The 23,629-nt window shown below is 38.7% G+C and overlaps 1 protein-coding gene across 5 annotated transcripts in view; it reads left to right on the top strand.

Moving 5' to 3' along the window:
• Window positions 1-23,629, top strand: part of LOC127658534 (semaphorin-5B-like) — a 182,561-nt gene that overhangs the window by 150,100 nt on the left and 8,832 nt on the right. For 3 of the 5 annotated variants that reach the window (XM_052147869.1, XM_052147866.1, XM_052147867.1), the window contains 8 exons: window positions 7,798-7,915; window positions 8,154-8,335; window positions 9,976-10,119; window positions 10,996-11,143; window positions 12,875-13,100; window positions 15,132-15,344; window positions 17,675-17,845; window positions 21,730-21,864. In XM_052147869.1, coding sequence (XP_052003829.1) covers window positions 7,798-7,915; window positions 8,154-8,335; window positions 9,976-10,119; window positions 10,996-11,143; window positions 12,875-13,100; window positions 15,132-15,344; window positions 17,675-17,845; window positions 21,730-21,864 — 1,337 coding nt within the window. The remainder of the gene's footprint in view (window positions 1-7,797; window positions 7,916-8,153; window positions 8,336-9,975; window positions 10,120-10,995; window positions 11,144-12,874; window positions 13,101-15,131; window positions 15,345-17,674; window positions 17,846-21,729; window positions 21,865-23,629) is intronic. The other 2 variants (XM_052147870.1, XM_052147871.1) reach the window with 2 other exon arrangements.

Raw genomic sequence — 23,629 nt, 5'->3', positions numbered from 1 at the left:
GTGGATCTTATCACGTGGCTCGCTGTGCTTGACACCGCAGAGACTCACAGCACTGGAGAACCATGTGACTCTACCCTCCCTTGCAACTGGGCCAATTTGGTTGCTTAGGAGACCTGGCTGGAGTCACTCAGCATGCCCTGGATTCGAACTCGTGACTCCAGGGGTGGAAGTCAGCGTCAGTACTCGCTGAGCTACCCAGACCCCCACCTAATTAGACTCTTAATAGAGTAGTGATTTGGAGCTGCACAGTTGGTGTTGACATGTTTGAGGATGTGTTGATGTTTAGATGATGTCTTGGAGCGATATTGTATCAGGTTAAAAATGTCTTTGTAACGTTCAATGATGGGAGGGAAAGGAGGTCACAGGAAACTTGGGACTTCATCTCAAAGGTATAACTTAAATGAAACAAAATCAAAATAGCTTTTCAGCATCACACTCATTAGGTCACATTAGTACAGTCTCTTTCAGACGGATTGCTCTCTCTCTCCGCCTCGTCTCTGGCGTGGTCCCCTTTTTATCGCTCTCCCCAGTGCATACTGCAATCAGAAACAGGTGTTAGACATTATAGCGCTCAGGTGTGGGCACCCTTACCGCTTTCTCTCTCGCCAGACAAACGCTTGACCACGCCTCTGCCGCCATAGTCTTCTCCAGTAACTTCCATAGGCAGAGCATACCGTAAACTGCCCAACGCATGCTTTGCTAAAAAAAAACACTAATGTGTTTTACAGCTTTTCTTTCCCAGAGTTTCTGATGGGGCAGTTGAAGTTTTCCCATGTGCCCATGTCTACAGAAGTGCTTTATTTCTCAAGAACACCAAGCTTAGATCTTCAGTTACATCAGGGAGAAATATGGGATGAAGGTATCCATTTGTTGTAGGATTTTTGTTGTAGCACTCTATACATGTTTCAGTTTTTGCAGCACTGCTTTTGTGAGTGATGGGGTGTGGGGCTAGGCAAAATAGCTAAAAAAAAATACAATATTTTAAGCCTTTTGACAATATACATACAGTATATACAGCCTATATTTTAAAATAATTTAATCCGTCATTTCAACCAAACAAGAATGGTTTCCAAGTACAGAAGATTCAAAATGTTTAAAGCATGAACTAAAACAAAAAATATCTTGGTAAAAAATATGCAAGGCATGTTCATGTTTTCCAAATGTTCTACAATAAATTATCACAAGGAATGGTAATATTTGATTATTTTCATATGATTTCATGCACAAATGTAACAAAACATAGAAAAACACAGCAATATTTACCTACATATAATGTTTTAATCTATTCATCAAAGGAAATTAATTGTGCTTACCAACTCTAAGTTGAAGTCTGACACTCTTTAATCTTTGCATTGCTGTCAAACTCATGAGAAAATGACAAATCGTGAAAATAGACTGGCAATCTCTTTAGTAAACGTAATGAGATTAAAATGTATTAAAATCACAAAAGTCACATTATTAATTAATTTTATATCACCACCAAAATCAGTGAGAATATATTCAAAATAGTCAATATATTGCCCAGCCCTAGTGGGGTGTATTTGTCAGAGCTCAGTTGGAAAATAGAAGGTTGCCAGTTTGTTTCTCGCAATGAGTGAATCATCAACCATCACCATTGTGTGCTTTAAAGGCACTCAACCCTAGATTTTTCCGCAATTGTCCCTGTAATACATCATGGTGCCGTTCCAGGGTGACATCATGAAATTCCACTGGCCCTGGTGATGTGGAGATAAATCGAGATTCTAAAGACTCTCAGTCCTTTACCTGCAGCTGAGCCCTTATCACCAGCCTGTGAGAAATTCTCATCTAAGAGGCCCAGTCTGACCTAAGCAATTTACAACTCTTGTTGCCACCAGCTTGTCAACATAATGCTTAAAAACCCAGAGTTTGTGAGCTTGTTTGAGCACTTTGCCTTGCACTTGAATATCTGAAGAGAGAGGAGAGAAAGGCAGAGAAAGCAATCAGAAGGTGAGAACATTTCTTACCAGTGGCTTTTAACAGACTGTACACTGGCAGAGTCCCAAAATTGAAGCCATTTTTCTCATGTTCATTCTCCCGTTCTTGACTTAGACAGGCAATATGTCTCAAACCCAGCTGTCCTGATCTTCTGACAAATAGCATCTTTTCTTCTCCTCAGATGAAGCCATTAAAGGATCGGACTGACCAACTTATCTCTCTCTCTTTAAGCTAAGCTGTTAGTATTGGGCTTGTGCTGAAATTTCCTCAAGCTGAACTGTATGGCATCAGTTTGACTCTGTCCTCCTGCAGAAAGAATAAACGCTATTAAAGGGGTCATATCACGAGGAATCAAATTTTCCTTGATCTTTTGTGATAAAATAGTTTGATTTACTATGAAAACATACTGTAACTTTCAGAACTCAAAACTGTCTCTCCAGTCCAAAATGATCATTTATTAAGACAATGAGTAAACGATAACAGCAAACTGTGTGAAAGTCCGCCAAACATTGTGTTGTTCTTGGCTGTGTAGCACCAGTATCGGTTCTGGCTTACTTTGTGCCCTAGGCGAGATCCAACGTGGCGCACCCCTTAATATCAACAACAACATGAGAAACAGATCAGTATTTAAGTCCTTTTTAGACTCTAAATCTCCACTTTCACATCTGAAAATCACATTTTGATGCCTGCTTAGCTTCACTTTCACGTCTGAATGTGTAAGTGGATATTTAGAGTAAAAAGGGCCTTAAATATTGATCGCTTTCTCACCCACATCTATCATGTTGCTTCTGAAGATATAGATTTAACCACTGGAGTCTTATGGATTACTTTTATATGCTTTTTGGAGCTTCAAGTTCTGGCCAACATTCACTTGCATTTTACAGAGAGCTGAAATATTCTTCTAAAAATATTCATTTGTATTCTGCAAAAGAAAGAAAGCCATGTTTCTGGAATGGCATGAGGGTGAATAAATGATGAGAGAATTTTCATTTTTGGGTGAACTATCCCTTTAAATAACTAGACAATGAATATAGAAATTAATTAACTCAGGAACAACTCGGGGCACATTTCCCCCATCGCGATCTTGTATGCTGGTGGCACGATTTGCCGCATCTTTCTCCATCATGAGCCGGGGCAGGGCCGCACATTTCGGGGCACCTTTTCCACATCCCGATCTTGTGAGCTTTGTGGGGGAGAGAGCCAGTGGGGATTTCTTTAAGACTGCAAGGGAAGCTCAGCTTCCCCTATAATGTCAAAAAAATAATGGTCAAATATGTACTATTGTGTAAACAATTTATTGACTAAAAATGCGTTAGAACACGTTCATCTCGAAGACGAGTTCGTTCAGAATCAGCTACATTTCATATAGCAGGTCGGCTGACTCGATTTACTTCCCATACATTCCCGTAGCGTCAGTGCATTTCCCTGTTGAAGCCGAGCGTCCATTGACTTCAATGGGGCTGCTCTGAACAGTTTTTTCAGTGCTCCGAAAATAGACGGTCATTGGATAAATGCTGCGATTATGTCCCGCCCACGGACGCTCAGCGTCTCTGGGGGTGAATGAGGAGTGGGCTGGCCCGGACTCCGGGCTTCCGCGTGATGATTGGAGGATCTGTCGAAAGACTGCATCTCCTTTTGATTGACAGCGAATCTGTACTATAAGAAGTCACTGAAGCTATTTCGCGCTCAGTCCCATCGCGGATTTCTCAAGTGTAGTCGAAAGACAAACTGCTGCAACCTATTTCTTTATATTTGTTTGGCTGAAATTGCTAGTCAATTTGCATAATACATTTCACACAATTATACACCACATTCCTTGTTTCAGTTTTACCAAGTTTAATATATTTTGTTTTAGAGCGTTCGTTCGTTCGTTCGTTCATTCATTCATTCATACAGTAGGCTAGGCTAGCGTCGTACGGGTGAAACTGCGCACGATGGCAGACGGTGCTAATATTGTCGACCTGATTTTGGCGAAGCCATTTGAATGTCTTCCTTACGAGGAAAAAATTTGAATTAAACAGCAGGGCAGATCAACACCTAAGATTGATTTAGTGCAAAAAATAGGGTAAATAAGTTTATAATGTAGGCCAAAAATGAGCTTCCCCTCTTTGAAAGACCAGCAGCCGCCACTGGAGAGAGCGTTGCTCCCCTAGGCGGCAACCTATATCGCCTATGCCAGGATCTGCTACTGTGTAGCACCAACAACTCTGAGTGTCTTTCCAAATAATCCAAAGTGAAATGGCTGAAGTTTATTTGTAACAAATCGTAACAAAGTCCCTGATGCTATTTCTTAATTCATATGCAAATGTGTTGATTAAATAGCAGCAAAAAACATCCAGTTTGATTGTTTGATTGGTCAGAGAAGGTGGAAAATGATCCTGAAAAACTAAATGATGGCACAAAAAAAGTTTACTTACATTATAAGTAGGGCTTTGATTCGATACAAAATTGTAACAAATGAATTGGAAGGTTTTCTGTGATTAATCGCGATTAGCTTGGTACATGAAAACACATTTTAATGTAATGAAACAAACATTCAAATATAATAATAAATATTTTTACTTCATACTTTGTCTCAAAGAATTCGATTAGTCAAAATGTATTTAAATTATTTAGTATAAATGTTCAGTTTTTTGCATAGACATTTTTCAGGTATAAATCTTTGATTACAAGTATATGTTTGTATGCTGTAATTAAACATTTGGAAAAATCTTTAGGTGTTTTCCAGTGGACGTTTTTAAATAATAGGATCAAGCTTTATTGTCAAGATAAATTCAATAATTGTGTTAGTCAACTATCAATCACTTAAATTAACGTGTTAAATTTCCCAGCCATAATTATAAGCTTACCGATTTTTTTAGCTATTATGATCTATTTCACAGTGAATATTAGAGGTAAAACATTAATTATATGGTACATGCCTAAAGGTCAATAATAACAGTGTTTATATACATGTGTGACAGTAGACAAAACTTGGTTTTGTTGATTTTGAGCATAGTTCATAGTGTCTATAAAACACAAACCCTGGCCCTCGTTTACAATGGAAAGGTCATGAATTGCTATTATATGGATAGCAATAACTATTTGCCTCTGTTCATCTTTTTTTAAAGGCCTATAAAACAGACAGTATTTTTACAGCCCTCCCAATGACTTTAAAACATCCATTTAAAGGAAGGGGTGAAAGAAAGATTTATCTTGTTCTGTCTGTTGCCTCGCCACATTGTTTTATGTTACTGTGTTTTTTGCACTACTTAAACTTTTACAAGCAATGTTTTGTGGCTTTACTCCGGAGGTAGTGCGCTGTGAGGAAATTAAGTTAAATTATACAGCCACATGAGTTGTGTCAGCTAGTGTTACTTTTGCTTTAGCCATCACTCTCTCACACCTCTGCCACACACACACTTTCTCCTTGAATTAAGGTGCAATTATATGAACAGGCCCACAAGTGCACTAATTTATTTTTTTACAACAGGCTATTTTTATAATAGATAAGCGATGTGACTGGGTAGAAGGCTAGACCGCAGAGTTTTTCTGCTGTAGTTGTCCTTTTCTTTCAGAGAGAGTGCTCAGCTTTATTTTTTCAGTCTGAGAAAGTCTCTCTCTCTCTCTCTCTCTCTCTCTCTCTCTCTCTCTCGACTATAAGTTGTAAAGCTCAGTAGAAAAGAAATACCTTTAGGAGGCCATTAATTGTGTTCTTTTTTTTTTTGCTCAGTAGGTCAGCTGGCAGAGGCCAGAGAGCTGTCGGGTCCTGGCAATGCCCCAGGGCTATGTCCATGTCTCCTGAGCTCATCAGTAAAACAGGCTACTGCTGAAACGCCAACCAGAATGTCAAATCAGCATTCCTTTCACACCGCCACATTTTCATAGTCTTAAGAGATTACATGGACGGCTGGCTTTCACTGCCTTTGCTTCACAGGAGTGGATCTTTCTACTGTAATTAATTAAATCACAGCAATCCTTTGGTTTAAATGGGTAGTGCTCGCAGGTCAGTGCCCTGAGGGCTTGTCTTTTTGCCCCCGGTAACTGGGGCTAATTGCCCCTTAGATTTGCACAAGGAAGATATCATTATTCTTTCCACTCTCACAAGCTTTTAATTGGCTAGAGTCATTTATTACTACAGTTACTTGCTTTAACCACATTGCTGCACTGAACACGTTAAGAGAATGTCAACAATTTCTGTGTTTTTTCTCTCTTTTTATCTGTTGCATTTTAACCATGGAAAGTGTTTTAGCACTCAGCCGGTTTTGGCTGCACGTTGCATGTTGAACTCAGCAGAAAATTGTGAAAATGCACTTTAAACCTATTTACCAAACTTTTTGCAATATAAGCTTTTATGAAGCAATACAAAATAATGAAGTGAACGGATTACCCATTTTTAAATAAAGACACCTGCAGTGCTTGATGCGCATGCAGTGACAGGCTGCACTTTCTTTTCAGAAAGTCTGGCTGAACCCAGAATATTGAAGTGCAAAGTACAGCTAATGCTCTGCACTTTGGGGTTTGGACTCAGTGTGTATTAATTACCATTGGGATGCAAATGTGATCCCCCTCCTCATGTAAATTAAATTCCATGGAGATTACATTTATTACAGTTCTTAAAGGCCTACTACTAATAACCACTTCATAATTTATGGCTGTTATTTAAGGAAACACTCAATGTGGTAACCCAGAAATAGAGTCATAGTTCTGTTATGCTGCAGAAATGTTGCCAGTGTGAAAGCTCCTGCTGTTACAGTTGCGCTGCTGTTACGATTATGTGCTGCAGATGCAAGATGTGTGAATAAGCTCAGCTGTAAGGTCTAAATTACTTTTTCAATAGATGCAAATCATATACGGTGATAAACCTTACATTTTATGTCTTACGAAACCTGGCACATTCACAAAACGCCCAAGAACCAATGAAGTTTGCATGCAGTTTCTTCCCCTCAATTGATTTTATTAAAAGGGATGAAAAAAAAACAGCTTGTACAGATCACAAAATATCTCCATTTGTGTTCCATAAAAATAGAATATAGGTATTGAACAACATAAGGGTCATTAGATAAATCAGAATTTTAATTTGTGTGTTTTGCATTCAAGAGAGGTTTACAGGTAAATGCAACTGTTAAATGTAAACAGAAGAGAGGTTTAAACCATTGGAGTGGTTTAGCACTCAGCCCGGCTCCAGCTCTCTCCTCTGCAAGAATTAGTCTTGGCACTCCACACTGTATCAACACCCTGTGTGTTTCCTCAACCTTGAGGCTGGAGTGCCAGTGCCACTCAAACAAACTGATACGCTTGTGCCAAAAAATAAGCCTTTTAAGTTAAAGGGAAGGTGGTGAGTCTGGTGCTTACTAACACACTGCCCCAATCCATTTATCCATCCATTCATCCATAGGTTGTTACTATTTTTACATCCAGTGTGTGTGTATGTGTGTGTATATATATGGACTGTGTGTGTGTGTGTGTGTGTGTGTGTGTGTGTGTGTATATATATATATATATATATATATATACACATACATACATACATATATATATATATATATGAAACAACACAGTACAAAATACACTATATATTTAATGTTATAGAATGTGGTCCTTGTTTCCTGAAATCAATGGTATTTCAATGGTATTTTTATGTATCTGTGTGTGTGTGTGTGTGTGTGTGTGTGTGTGTTTGTATCTATCTATCCTTCCATCTATCCATCCATCATCTGCCCTCTGCACAGGTCTGTGTGGAAGCAATATCAGAAGTGCACAACCAAGCACAGAAGCAGCTCAGAGGGAACTCCCCTCCCCCAACCCATATTTCTTTCTGTCGCTCACTTTTTGTTTTTCACTCTTTCTTTTACATTTTAGGATGTGTTTGGATGCCAGAGACCCATACTGTGGCTGGGACCGAAAGCAGCGCCGTTGCACCACTATAGAGGACAGCTCCAACATGAGCCAGTGGTTCCAGAACATCACTGCATGCCCTGTAAGAACTGGAGTCCACCACAGTCTCTGCTCCATGCATGACTGAAGTTTAGACACCTGTCCATTGTCTCCATGGCACTTCCACTGCAGCTTTGAAATCTCTCTTGCGTGAAGGCTGCTATGCTGCATGATTGATGACATCACTTTGAGGCATCTGCTTTGTGGTCATAATTTTTTAGGGTTGCTATTCTGTATGCACTCAACCTTCAAATTCAGACACATTTTCTCATTCATTCCAGCTGAGAAATCAAACCGCAGATGGCGCATATGGGCCCTGGGCTCCATGGCAACCCTGTAGCCACAATGATAGCGAAGGCACCAGTACGTGTCTTTGTCGATCACGGGTTTGTGATAGCCCAACTCCTCGCTGTGGAGGTAAAAGCTGCGAGGGTCCCACCATTGAGGTTTCCAACTGTTCAAGGCAAGTATTTTTGCTCAACCAAGTGTACAATGTAAAAAGTGAAAGAATACCCCATGAAATTGCTTGGCGAGTACAGTTTTATTTCGTGTGTTTGTGCATTTCCCATTGAAACAGGATGTTTGGGCAGGCATATTGAAGGGGGTTGTTCCTTTTCTTAAAATAGCCAATAGTCTTTAGATACTGTACATCTAGAGAGCATTTGATTGGACAACAATCTATGCATTGTAGGATGAGTCATTAATAGTTCTGTTTGGTTTCCCAGAAGAGATTTTAAGTTTTAAATTCTTATTTTTAAGCATATAATTTAAATGAATGGGGTCTTTCATTTTAAACATTAATTTGAAAGTAATTTCCTTTCCCATGCCAAAAATAAACAATACAGTAATATACGATTAGTTAAAACAAAAATGTAGGCAGTTGTGTCCATATGCTTTACTTCCTCTAAAACATATTTAAACAATATTTTTTCCAGTTCTTATGTAATTATTATATGTTTCATGACCTCATATTAATTGAGAGACCACATGGAATATTTGTTCTTTTACCATTTTTTTAACCAAGTGACTCACAACACAGTACCATTTTAATAAGAACCAGTAAAGGAAATAAAAAATATTTTTTTTTTTTTGGGAAAACTTAATGGTTCAAATGGTGAACACTTTTCCTTTACATATACAGAATGTACATTTTAACCTACAATCTCTTTTTAATAAAAAAAAAAAATGGACAGGTTATATTCCAACTATCCATTCATAGAGATAAAAGGAAGGGTGTGTAATTAAATAATGAACATAGTAACATTATTTATGAAGACAGAAGGTTTGCTACTGTAACATTTTTGTGTGTTCTTGTTTCATGTTTAGATTCGTGCTTATTCCTGTTTTCAGGTCTTTTATTTTGAAATTAGTTCACTTCTAGTTATGTGATCTCCTGTTTCCCTCATGTACAGTATGTGTGTCTTGTTCTCATTGGTTTAATGTCTTGTTAACTTGTAATCAGTCTTGTCTTTTCATTGGTTCATGTTTTAGTAGTCTTGTTATCTTGTTATTAGTTTAGTCTTTTTAAGTCTTGCACATATCCTTGTATTTAAGCCCTCATGTTCGCTATAGTCCTTGGTCGAGTATTATTGGTGTAATGTTGTTTGGAACGTTAAAGTCAAGTCATACTCTAATTCTAGTTTATGTTCTGGTTTATATTCTTTTTTGTTTTTCTTTGGATTCACCTTTTTTGGATTTATTGCACTCATAAATAAACTGCACTTGTGTTCTTCACTTTATCTTCGTCTCATCCTGTCTTCAGTCAGCCTGCCCAAACGTTACAGCTACATTTATGTAGCATTTCTACAAATCACCTTTATGTCTACAGTACAATCACTCAAGACTACATTCAAGGTGCTGAAACTGAATAGAGTTTTTTACAGGAATTGGCAGTTCTCTCATCACGAGAAGCACTGCAGGATAAGAGCACTTTATCATATTGAGAATGTTTGAGTTCCCTACCAAAGCTTTTCACTTCTTCCATCACACCATATTAGCCTTATCAAATATGTCAGTGCTGCTGCATAAAAAAACTATTTCTATACACCAAATGAGAAAATGCACATCAATTCTCGCTAATCCTCTGCATTTTCTTTACTGCAGGAATGGAGGATGGACACCCTGGTCGTCCTGGGGCCATTGCAGCACAAGCTGTGAGATTGGGTTTGAAGTTCGCCAGCGATCCTGTAACAATCCTTCGCCCAGGCATGGAGGCCGAGTGTGTGTGGGTCAAAGCAGAGAACAAAGGTAAGAAAAGCATGTGAAAATACAATAATTATTGTAATAACACATCCTTCAATTATTTCATTCAGATTCAATTATATAAAACAGAATCTAGACATGATGCACTTTCACACAATTATTTATCTTCCCTGGAAAGTGTACTTTCTTTTAAAGGGTCATATAATTATTTACTCCCTGAGGTTCATTCCTAATTTTAGTTAAGATGTTTTTTCACCAAAACCCATCATAATTTAGTTTATCATGGCCATTCCTACCCTCTCTTTAACACTTATTATTATTATTATTACTATTATTATTTAACAGCAGTTTTTCCTAACGTTTCTTTTTGCTGCTGTGCCTTTAAATGCCCTCTTCTCATGTGGAATGAGTAACACTTTACAAACTTACACACTAGGTGTGGGTTTGGTGTCAGGTCAAATAAAATGTGCAGAGCTGTAGGTGCTACACACAGCCAGAAACAGTACAAGCTTGAAGGACTTTCTTTTTACTTTACTCTCATTTTTAGTTCTTCTGGTGTAGAAATAAACCTATCTATCCTTCCTTCTTATTACTTCCCTGTGACTGGCCGTGAAAAGTTTCTAAAAACATGTTTAGGCATCATTGCCATTCATTAATATATTATGTCTCGCGTAAGTAGACAATGGATTTTCCAACAAGACGTTTGTCCAGCTTAATTTTAATAAATTAACTGGTGAGGGAGTTTTGAGTTATTCAAGTTACAGTATGTTTTCACAGTGCATTAAACTCTTTTGTTTCAAAACATCACAGAAAATTGGATTTCTCAAGATATGACCCCATTAGGTTAACAAACCTATTCAATTGAGGGCATACAGAGTTTAACCCTTTATATCAATAAAATGTATTCTGTCTGCTCACAAGATTCTGCAATGAGAAGGTTTCATGCCCCCAGCCCATCTTCTGGTCATCCTGGTCGCCCTGGTCTAAGTGCAGTGCGGAGTGTGGGGGAGGGGTGCACTCTCGCTCCAGGAACTGTGAGAATGGAAATAGCTGTCCAGGTTGTGCGCTTGTGAGTACACACAGTTGTACACCACAGACACTATAGCACTGATGCCTCCTGCTCAGCCATGATAACCCAGCAACTCTGCTCCCAGAGAGATATGTCTGTTTAAGAGTGGAGCTCATTCAGAATTTAGGCACTCTAACACAATGCACACTGCTTCATTTTTTAGACCTACAGTTCAAAGAATGTTGCAGATATTATTTTTTGTTTAAGTACAGAAATATTGCTATTTGTTACCATGTTACCATTTAATGGTAATTTAAAAGGATTACTAGACTCAGATCGAGAAAAATCAATCAATCAATTGGAACAGCATTCAGTTTCTGTAAAGATGCTCCTATTCTCTTACTTTTAAATCGTACTGTTATTATTTCTCTCAAATTATGCTCTCCAACTCTCTCAAGAGCTGCAATTAATTCAAATCTAACCGGCTTAATTAGGACTCAAATTAACGTTCCTTGTAAAGAACTGTAACAACGCCCTGGGTGTCTAGCAAGGAGCCATTAAATTTGATTAACTGTTTGCGGTGATGGCACATGAATGCTGGCCCATGGAGCTTCATGTGTATCTTAGAAAGGAGTATTGAACGCCATTCAGAATTGAATTGGGAACACATTTTAAATTATAATTTAATTCCTGAATTTAAATTGTGGCAACAAACAGGATGCAATTTGAAATTCAAATTTGACTTGTAGTAAAATTAATTACAATTAATTTCTAATAAATTTAATAACTGCTGTAAGTGTAATAATACATCTATATTTTTTTATATAAAAAATGTATAGTTTGATAAGGAATGACCAAAGTATTGCTATGCAACTCTGTGTGGCACGAGCTGATAGGTTCTTTGACTTGTTATCCGTTAGACAATCGGCACACTCACATGTGACATGTTAAGCCAATCGGCTCGCATGTTGTTCTGATTGGTCTTGTGACTTGTTATTGGGTAGCCAATCAACTTGAGTCTCTCTTTGTCTAACATTTAAATGACTCTGGATTTCTTCAAAATATCATACCCACATTAACATGCTAAATCTTTCCCAGAGTTGCCATGATGGAACTGTACATTATGAATTACTAATTACTTGGTGTCACACACAAAACAAATTGGGTATTTCCAGAAACATTCGATGATTTAAATGATTAGAGTTTGAAATGCCACCAACAGAAATTTATATATTTTTTTTTATTATAGTTCATAATTAACTTTCTAATAGACCATTGTGAAAACACATTTATTACTACCCTTGGGGTAGTATGGGTGTGAGTATAGGTCGAGATAATATAAAATCAAAAGATTCAAATATTAATGTTTAAAATATTTATTTTTATGTTACTGGAAAGTAATGTGGTGGTCATTTTGTGGAGCTGTTTGGCAAAATTAAAATGTGTTTTGATGGCTGTATTTAATGTTCATTATAATTCCGGTACAGTATTGTAATGTTTTTTTTTTGTTTTTTTTATATTTTGAATCAGTTGAGAAAAAATGCAGTCTACATATCATGGAATAAATAAGCATAATTAGCCTAAATGAATGAGTAAATTATTCATGTTTTGCCAAATTAATTAAAAAAAAATACTGTGATGAATTTCATAATTGCTGTTCAAAGGGACTAAATGCTTAAATTCTGTGTTTTGCCCAAACCTGTTTGGAAGTGAAGTGGCTGTCCTGTGAAGTTATGATAGATTTCATCAGGGTTTCAGATTTTTCTCTTATCAATCATCTCCCCATTGCAGGAGTACCAGGCATGTAACTTGGAGTCCTGTCCAGAGGTACGCCGAAACACCCCATGGACTCCCTGGATACCATTGAACTTCACCCAGGGAGGGGCACGGCAGGAGCAAAGGTTACGCTACATATGCCGGGCTCAACTGGCTGACCCTCATGAGCTCCAGCTGGGCAAACGCAAGGTGGAGACGCGCTTCTGTCCAAATGATGGGACGGTAACCTGCGAAACAGACTGTGAGTGTATAGATTATTTTTGTACATGCACCTAAATGAGCATTAAGTGTAACTGCAACCTACTCTGAAAGGATACAGAGACACATTGTGGGAAAAGAGGGGCATATTGACACATTATTCCAATGAGCAGCTCTTTATTTCAACTCTCTAGAGACTTACTTTCCACAAAAGCAATCCAAACGGCACTGCAGCTGAGTGCTAAATTGCTAATTCTTCACAGGCCATTCACAGACCTGACTTTAGTAGAATACAGAGTGGTATGTGGGTGTTATACATTGTCTCCATTTCCAGGCTTGAAATGCTGAGTTTTTATATAATAATAATAAAGTATACTTTGTTTTATTAAAACACCTTTAAAAGTACAGTAGCTTCTGAAGGTGCTTTATGAAGTAAAAACAAGAAATATTTGCAATATAAACATGTTTATTAAAAATAACATTAATAATACAAAATAAATGCAAAAAATATTTTCTGCATAAAAGATAAAAATAAATACGATTGGATTTAGAGAATCGGTGCCTCTCTTATATCACATGGTAGCGAGTTCCAAAATTTTGGGGTGTAAGAACCAATTCCGTCCCTCCATGAAACAAAACAAGACTGATCAAATTAGTCAATGTTTCCTGAGTGGACGTAGTGTTTATATGCATGTACTGTAAATATGAAGCATTCTGTTTTTAGCCGATAATGCAACCGTTCAGGGTCATAGTTCAGTAAATGCTTACTTTATGCATGTCTGCCGCCACATTGATTAACTGTAACTCCCTGTCTGAACTCATGGGAGGTCAACTACTCGACAGTGCACATAGAATGCATTAGGAGTAACAGTGTGTCAGAATTCACCTTGTGTAGGTTGCTGTGACCAAAATGTTCTGTCACAAAAGTTGTAAAACATAGCATGACATGGTGTCTTAGCTAACCTTGATTAACTCAGGAAAAGGTCACTCTTGGAAATGGCATTCCAATAAATTTAAGACTAAAAGAGTCACTGGGCTATAAACAGTTTTGTGAGAAACAAAATTATACAAGACATTATGTCTGTCACCCTGTAAAACTGTCTATGTATTAGTAGATTTATTTAGTAGCCTTGCCCAAGTAGCAACCTAGATTTGAGCTCCGTGGACATTTGAATCCCAAGTTGGGTAAAATGATCAATGTTTAGCTATTTGCAGGAAGTGATTACCATGGATTGCAGGTTCAAAAGTTAAATTATTCAAAAAGAGTGTTTGTTGGTTTCTTTAGTTTTTGCAGAAGTATGAACTCAGAACCAGTAGAACTTCAACCACAAGACATCTTTCTCAAACTGTCTCAATCTATTTCCCATTGGGTATTTGTGGTGTCCATGAACCATGATCATCTTGGAATTATCTGGATCACAATTGTCTCATCTAACCACACTTTTGATAAAGTCTGATCCACTTTGCAGCTTGTTCTGGCCAAGAACTGCAAATTTAGACAAGACAACATGCGAAGTGACCCAGCACAGTTTGCTTTGTTTTTGGATTAAACTGAAATAGTTAATATCACAATAATAGACCAGCGTGGTAAAAAAATCTTTCAAATGGCAAAAACTGTTGGTCTGTGCCTGACTGTACTAAAAACAACAAAGAAACTGGTGGAAATGTGTGTATACTTGGTGTTTTCCTACTTATTACTTAGTAATAAGTGTAATCATCCTAAACGAATAAGTGGGAATTATTTCAAAGATATTACTACGGAATATACAGTTCTGCTTGGAGATATTTCATTTATTAGCTACTAATTGCCTCTGACAAAACGTACTATCTTTCAAAGGTTTGATGCAACAAACATGGCAGTCTTTTGCAAATCCAGTAACTAATCACACCTTTTTTTCCAAATGGACTGGTGCAGTCTGACTACCAAAGTTGAATAAATCCAGCCAAATATATTGGAACTGCCCATTTTTACCCAGCTCTTTTTTGTTTATGTGTGCATTAGGCATTAGACGGTCAATAACAGACCGTGTGCTGTAACATGTCACAGTAATATATGGATTGTATGTGTTTGCAGCTATGGTTGAGGAGCTTCTCAGGATGCCTGGTGTTCGACTAACTGGCTCTGGCTGGTCATCCTGGGAGATGTGGTCAACTTGCACTCAGGATTGTGCCAAAGGCTACCGCACTCGCAAACGCACCTGCACCAGCGCAGAGGGCAAAAGTGCTCCCACCGCTTGCAGGGGCTCTCCAGCAGAATACCAGGACTGCAATCCTCAGCCCTGTCCAGGTAACAAATGCTAATATAGACTCACATACAGACAAAATAGGATTGCAAACACAAGCAGATGTACATTCTCATAGTTAAGGGTTTGTCAGAATTTTCTGACTCACCCACCCAGAATATGTCAACCCAATGTATCCTCAAAGATTATATAAAAGGTTGTTGTTTTTAAATACATAAAAAAACCTATAGAACCACTTTAGAAATTTAGAAATGGCATTTACTAATACAGTTCATTTAGAAATACAGTATACATAAAATACTATGTGTTGTACATATTAGTCCACAGACCCCCTGCAGTACCTTTAAAGATCCCCAGTTGAAAATCACAGACACACAAATACTCACATGAATAGACTCGCACATACCAACATATGCTCATAATCAAGGTAGTTGCTCATCATGACGGTAAAGCCTCTGTGTCCATTAGTCTGTGTGAAGTGTATTGCTGATTTCATTAGCTAATGGAGAGCTGAGAAGCCCCATAGGGACCTGCTGTGTTCCAAACAAATTTGATCTCAAGGTTAAACCAAAATCTCTTTCCTGTTTTAGAAATCACAAGATCTTAGAATGATATTTCCAGTTACCACCAGTTAATGGTGTTTTCCTACTTTACAGGTGAAGTGTGTAATGTAGTGGCATTAAACTGAATTGCAAAAATATCGTAATTTTTTTAATTTTTTGTAAAAATTGTGATAGATGCTTCACAAAATGTGCTGCCCCATTGCAAGGTTATTTTGGTTGGGTACCAGGCATTACTATTTGATTTGCTAGGTTGTCTCCAAAAAACTGCCTGTGTTCACACTCTTCTTGTGAACAAAAATGTACATATTGCTTACTTGCATTATAGTAATCTCTGCACTTTAATTATCTAAAAATTACACACTTCACCTTTAAATGATCCCATACAGAAATAAATCACCTTGTAAGTTCTCAACAGAAAGTTATGAGTTTCTTTAGACATGACACTTGCCAGTGCAATGTTCGCTTTAATCTCTTTGAGAGTGTAACAGATTACCTTCGGCCAAAGCATTCGCTTTGCTTTTTTCCACTTAAACAGAAAGGGAGAAAAATAACAGGGAGGAAGGGGGGGGGGGGGCAGACATGGATTAAACCACAACTCTTACATCAGCCACATCTGCAACCATTTTAATCATCATTTTGACCCCAGTCCACCACCCGACAAGTAGCCGGACCCAACGTGATTGCGATGGGTCTGACTTCAAAGATCAGTCATGCCCCAGTACACACATGCTAATCTACTGGTGTTAAATAATGCTTTGTGGAGACAGAGCCAACCCTAACCCTCTCCACCATCAGTCTGATGAGACATACTGCAGAGAGGATGGTGTCAGGAATTTCAACTGAAAAGCTTTTTATCCTGGTCAGTGTAAACAACCCTGTTGAAAAGACCAGCTTTGGTGGCAAACCAGCACATGTTATTTTGAATGCTGGTGTACCTACTTAGAATAAAAAATAAACATTTTAAACCAGCCTTAGGTGGTTTAAGCTGGTTTTAGCTGATTTAAGCCGGTCAGCCTGGCCGAGCTGATCTAGCTAGTCTCCCAGGCTGTTCAAACTGGTGCCCAGCTGGTTTAACTGTTCAGCAAGTTGGTCTCTCAGCTTGACCACCTTAAAAGTACCCAAAACCCTTTTAAAACTAACAGACCAGCCTGACCAGGCTGAAAGACAAACTGAGATCAGTTAACCACCATAGACTGATTCAAACTATTAAATAGCGCTAGGCTATTTAACTAGCTTAACCAGCTAGACTTGTTGGTTAAACGGCTTCAGCAGACAGACCACATTGGTCAACTAGCTTCTCCAACTTTCTTCCAAGTTTTGCTGGTGAAAAGGAAGGCAATGCTTGTCTACCAGCTATGTCAGCATCAAACCAGGACTAGCAAGCAGAAACCCAGCTTGGAACAGCATGGAGGTTCAAGCCGGTCTTTTTAGCAGGGAAAGCCAAGGGAGCGAACAGCTGGCCTTTGCTGTAACAACAAGTCTCGAGTGTTAGGAAAGGAGCTACAGTAAATGGGTCAAATAAGCTGTTTGAAGCTCCGTGTCTCGAACTCTGGATCTCCATCACATCCCATAACAGATGTTTGCTTGCCTTGTCTGCCTTGTGAGAATTTCCAATCATGTCCCTGTTTTGGTTATTTTTGTGTGTTTGCCTGTTTGATTGATGCTGTTTGTGTTTGTATGTCATGTTTGCATCGTCGTTTGTGCTGCATTCGTTTATCTGATGCTTGTATGATTGTGCTTCCCTGCTTGCCTGATTGTTTTGTGTTTGTCTTTGTATGTCGTATTTGTTTGTTTGTGTTTGGTTTGTGCAGTTAAGGGTGCCTGGTCTTGCTGGTCATCATGGTCACAATGTTCAATGCACTGTGGAGGCGGGCACTACCAACGAACGCGCACATGCACCAGTCCCGCCCCTGCCAATGGAGGGGACATCTGCATCGGCCTGCATACAGAGGAGGCACTTTGCAACACGCACACCTGTGATGGTAAGATCAACTCGAATCCAGGACCACGGATGGAATAAAGAATATTTTAGTGTTGTATCACTATCAAATGTGGTCCTAAAAACACACAATGGGTCTCATTCACTAACTGTGTGTATGGCATATGGAATGTGTTAAGACAAAAAAAATTGGGATACTTTATGTTTGCAGAATGTGGCAAATGGCTGTACTGGAGACATTGCACAATGTCTGGGTGTGTTTTATTATTATTCATTATTAATTGCAGGCATGTGCTCGCTTATATAGAACTATTCAGAGTCATCAATATTCGATTGATAGTATGAACAAACATCCTGAATATGTCCATACACACCTTTTACATTTAATAGGCCATACATTTTGTGTGAGAACCTTTTATGCACACGAGTATGCCACTTGTACACAGCTATTAGTAAATGATACCCAACTCTACCTCTGTAGGTATACACAAGATACTGTCATCTATCCATCAACACCCAACATTCAGAAACATGCAATTCTCAACACTGGTGTGGCATAGACTAACTGATCATTATTGCATGGTTTCAAACCTGTCAGTCACTCTCTCTATACAGCATAAACAAATTCCTCAGAGACATAGAGGGGCTTCTGGGGTCCTCCAGACTGCAGATGGAACCTTATGTGAGCTGTGTGCATATGGAAGTATAAGCATCTGTGTGCAGACTGTGGCACTGCAAAGCTCTGTTGTCACAATCTGTTGTATGCTGTGTACAATCATTGCCTCAGTCTCTCCCTTTAAAAAATCAGCTGTTGCTATAAGACTAAACTCAAATATTTATAAAGGGTGGCAATCTGTGAATCACATACATAAATTGCAATTTTCCCCAAAAAGCCCTGCAGCTTCAACAAATACTGTGCGACTCCCATATTGCCATTGACTCTCTGATCGACGCAATTTTCTCCTGAAATGTTTTAAACATCCCTTTGTTCCCTTTGTTCTAGAATCTGATATAAAACCTCAAACCAAGCTTTCAAGTGTTCAGTTATTAAAGAACATGAACTACCTCTAAATGATTCCTTTATGAAGGTTTTGTTCAGTCTGATGTTAAAAGCAAACTCTTTTATTTTTTATTTTTTACTACAATTGAGAAGTAAAAAGTGTGTGTGGGGGGGTGCTGATCTTCTCTCTCTATCTATCTATACACGCACACACACACACACACACACAGGCGGCCAAAAGTTTGGAATAATGTACAGACTTTAAAAAGTCATTTTTTATTAAATCTAGACCAACACCTCATCCTTGAGTATTCATGTTAATTTGGTACTAGAAAATCATTTGCCATTATATCAAAGACAGCTGAAAGCTATTTGGTTTGTGAAATGAAGCTTAACATTGTCTTTGTGTTTGTTTTTGAGTTGCCACAGTATGCAATAGACTGGCAAGTCTTATGGATAAAAATGGCAAAAAAGAAACGGCTTTCTCTAAAAACTCGCCAGTAAATCATTGTGTTGAGCAATGAAGGCTATAATGCTTGAAACTGACATAAAAATGAAAGATTTCATACAAATGTTTACACTACAGTCTTCAAAGGCAATGGACAACTGGCTCTAACAAGGACAGAAAGAGATGTGGAAGGCCCAGATGTACAAATAAACAAGAGGATAAGTACATCAGAGTCTTTAGTTTGAGAAATAGACACCTCACATGTCCTCCGCTGATAGCTTCATTGAATCCTACCCGCTCAACACCAGTTTCATTTACAACAGTAAAGAGAAGACTCAGGGGTGTGGGACTTATGGGAAGAATTGCAAAGAAAAAGCCACTTTTGAAACAGAAAAATCTAAATAAAAGGTTAGAGTTGGCAAAGAAACACAGACATCGGACAACAGATAATTGGAAAAGAGTGTTATGGATCTCAACCCCATCGAGCTTTGTTGGGATCAGCTAGACTGTAAGGTGCATGAGAAGTGCCCGACAAGACAGCCACTTCTATGTCAAGTGCTGCAGGAAGTATCTGAACAAACTGACAGCTAGAATGCCACGGATCTGCAAAGCTGTCATTTTTGTACGTGGAGGATTTTTTTTATGAGAAATCTTTGAAGTAGTTTAAGACGTTCTGAAAATTATTTTCAATTTGCAATAGTACCTTTTCACGATATTAATGTCCTGATTATACATTATGATCAGATGAATGCCACTTTGGTGAATAAAAGTACCAATTTCTTTTTGGCCGCCAGTGTATATCATTTCTTGTTGTAAGCATTAACCCTCCACAATAGTTTTTTTTTTATTTCTCTGAAAACAAGACTTTGTGTCCTATGTCTGCTTCTCAAGTATTTTTTTCTTGTTTTAAGGAATTTTAGATATTTTTATTTAACAGAAAATAAGACAAAAATACTCTAATGCTGCGTTCACACCGGACCCGAATAGCGCGTCAAATTCGCGCCTACCGCGTCTAGTTATACGCTTGACCACTGTGAATCCATTCGCGCGTCAAGAGCGAAATTGACGCGCATAAAAAACAAAAGTTTGAAGCGAAATTTACGCGCGTGACGTGCGTCGGAGGCGAAATCCGATGAAACTCCGTGGGGGCAAAACCCGTTGACGGCCATCTTTTTACAAGATGGCTGATGTTGATCGAGCATTCGTGGAGAGAGTCACCGCTCTGTATTTGCTCTGGAGAGCAGAACAGCGGCGTATGGGTCGTCGTCACCGTACTTGGGTCCACCAGACCCTCCGGAGGCGTTCCCAGTTCGGCGAATTTCATCATTTGCTCCAGGAGCTGCGCCTGGATGACGGCCGCTTTCAGCGGTACTTCCGCTTGTCCCGCGCCCAGTTTGATGGCCTGTTGTCCCGCAATTTCAATAAAACTGTAAACCGTCGCTCTGAGTTTGCATGTTTTGATGTCCACATGTTCTTGTTCAAGAAATTACAGTGACTGTAGCATTTCTATCGTAAAGAAGTGGACAAATATTAAAGATTAATTTATATTTACAACTTACCAGGTTGCCCAATCTCCTCACTGACCCTCTTCCAAGCGAGGTCCTTTTTGTTCCTGTCTCTGTAAAAATATGAAGTGGAATCGTACAATTCTGGGTGACTGCTTACAGCAAGAATTAATTTTTCCTCCATAAGTTAGCTGTCAGTGATTTTGGAATGAAAGATTCCGAGCGGGAGTTTACGTCACTTTACCTCCTGAGTGACAGCAGGCAGCTAGGCTCCTGATTGGTTAACGCGGCGCGAATTGACGCCAAAGTTCAGATTTTTCAACTCGGGCGGCAGACGCGAATTTGCGTCAAACGCGTGAATGCACTATGGAACGCCAGGCAGTTCAAATATACGCGAATTGTTGTTATGATTGTTTTTAAACACTTCTGCTCAGCCTCTTGTCTACTACAATTCAGACAAACGGATACCTGTAGTCCCACCCCAAAGTGACGCCATTGGTTGAGCCAGAAGTTGCTTAAGTAAAATAAATCAAGATAGATGTAACAGTTGTTTCGACTGCCTTACATAAATTTCCAATATGGCATGATATGCACTGGGACTTGTTGCTACTGATAATAAAGTCTTTTGGATCTTCGACTCGCATTCGGTGCCTGTCGGGACCCTTTATGAGTGAAAAATTCTTGTTATGCTCTGAGAAAACTGTAAGATTGAATATGGTCTAGACAAGCATCTAAAAAGCTGAAACATGAAAAGGAATTGGCACGTTTGTAGATTAGATTTTCCCAGCAAACAAATACATTTTGAATCAAAGTGAAATTCTTGGTACACTTGCTCTGAAAGTGTCTCATTTGCGAGGCTGTGATTATATTTGCCTCCCCGTGTGTTTAATTGTGGTGTTTGTTTCATGTGCATGGGTGGGCCGTTGAGTCGGCAGTTCAGATTAGTTTGTGTTTGTGACCGTTTCTGTGTGCAGGTGGGTGGATGGCCTGGTCAGTGTGGTCTGAATGTGATGACTCTGGCCTGCAGCTACGCAGTCGAAAGTGTGGGGTTCAAGCCACGCCATGTTTGGGAAACAGCACTCAACACCGAGACTGCAATGAGATCCCAGGTGAGAAAGAGCTATGTAGACACACACTCTCATGGCTTGTTCACACAAACAGCAACTGTACCGGTTGATGGTAGACGTTTCTGCTGGTATATGCCCTAACCTTATTTACTGTGCTGTGTAACTGGCCATAACTTTTGAGATATAGTCAGATATAGAATATAGAGTATAGTCAGTAAAAATAAGATGTTGTTTTATTTTGACAGAAGTCTTGTTTTCCTACTCTGAAAAATTTACATTATGCAGGGAAAAGTCTTTGCATTTAAATTGCATCAATGCATAATACATTTTATCATTAAGATGATGAATAATAATCCAAGCATGAATCAAACTCTCAGAATGCCAACATTTCTGACATGATTTTCAATGCATCACTTTTATTATATCCTCTATGTGGGCAAAGAAAAATTAGACAGTACTGTGAAATCACTCACAGCACCTTTTTCTCAGTCTTTGCTACAATCAACTACAGTATCTCACAGGTGTCGGATCAAGTACCTCGCACCTATTGGTTGTCGCTGCATCACTGCTCATTTGCATAAATGTAAACATTTCGCTAGACATGCCTACATCACATAGCCAATGTGCGACAAACTGTGTCGCTCATGTAGCTGGAAACCATCATTGAAAATCAATAACTTCAGGTCGCTTTGTCACTGCAGATTGCTGTATGTGTGAACTCCCATTCAAACACTTGCACACATTCTGTATATATATATTCATTCCCTGTCTGACTATTCCATCATGAAGCAAAGTATTTCCCAGTTGCAATGTTTCTATTATTAAATAAACATGCACTTTTAAACCCCGTCAAACCTGCTGTTGTTTTAATAGATTGAATGTAATATGTATACTGGCAGTTATTCATTACTCCGGATGGTGGAGGTGAAGTGTTTAAAGTGAAGAACTGAATGCTCCCAGCCTGCAAGAACACGAGTTATCGGAACAGAATACCAAGTGAATCAGGCACTCTAATTAATATTAATGTTATGCCACAAGGCAGTCTCACATCCAATATCTCTCATTTTGGGAAACGGGCTCCAAATCCTAAGGTGTCTCAGATGATGAGGAGATCAAGGAGAATTGTGCATCTCAATCAAAACATTCCACCCTCCCCCTCTGCGTCCATCTACACTCTTTGTAGAGATTTGAGATAGAGCCTTAAAAGCTAGAATAGGGGTGGTATTGGAGCACCTTAAACTAATATTGCAGCTGTGAGAAATGCCATTCCTATTGAAATGCATTATCTTCAACCAAAATGGAATATTTACTCTAAACAGTGTTATGATCATTGACAAAAACTACATTGAAACGTTTCCTTTAATGAATAAAAAAATTAACCTTATTGGGAAAAACTGAAACTACACTAACATGCATTTGTGTTACTCCAAAATGAACTAAAATAAAAAAATTACCATGAATAAATTAGAGTTTTTAGTACTGTATAAAATGTGAAACCTTTTACAACTAGATGGCCTTGAGCAGTGGTGTAAATTGGATCTTATGGGCCCAAGAGCAAAAACCTTTCGGGCCTCTTCCTTGGGAATCCTCGACCATTTTTCATCACCTGTCAGGCCTGCAGACATTTTTATGGTTCCTTTTGGTCAACTATCGTGGGCCCCCTGTCACCGTAGGCCCTAGGGCAGCTGCATACACTGCCCTACCATGCCCCTGTTTTTAATGATAACATGTTAACTTTGACTGGTATTAAATAATTCTTTTTTTTTTTTACTCTGGGTATTGAGTACTTAATGGAAGCAAGGCAGTA

The sequence above is a fragment of the Xyrauchen texanus genome, chromosome 18 (assembly GCF_025860055.1).
Source record: "Xyrauchen texanus isolate HMW12.3.18 chromosome 18, RBS_HiC_50CHRs, whole genome shotgun sequence".
NCBI classification, from domain to species: domain Eukaryota; kingdom Metazoa; phylum Chordata; class Actinopteri; order Cypriniformes; family Catostomidae; genus Xyrauchen; species Xyrauchen texanus.
This window is presented reverse-complemented; position numbering and strand designations above follow the sequence as displayed.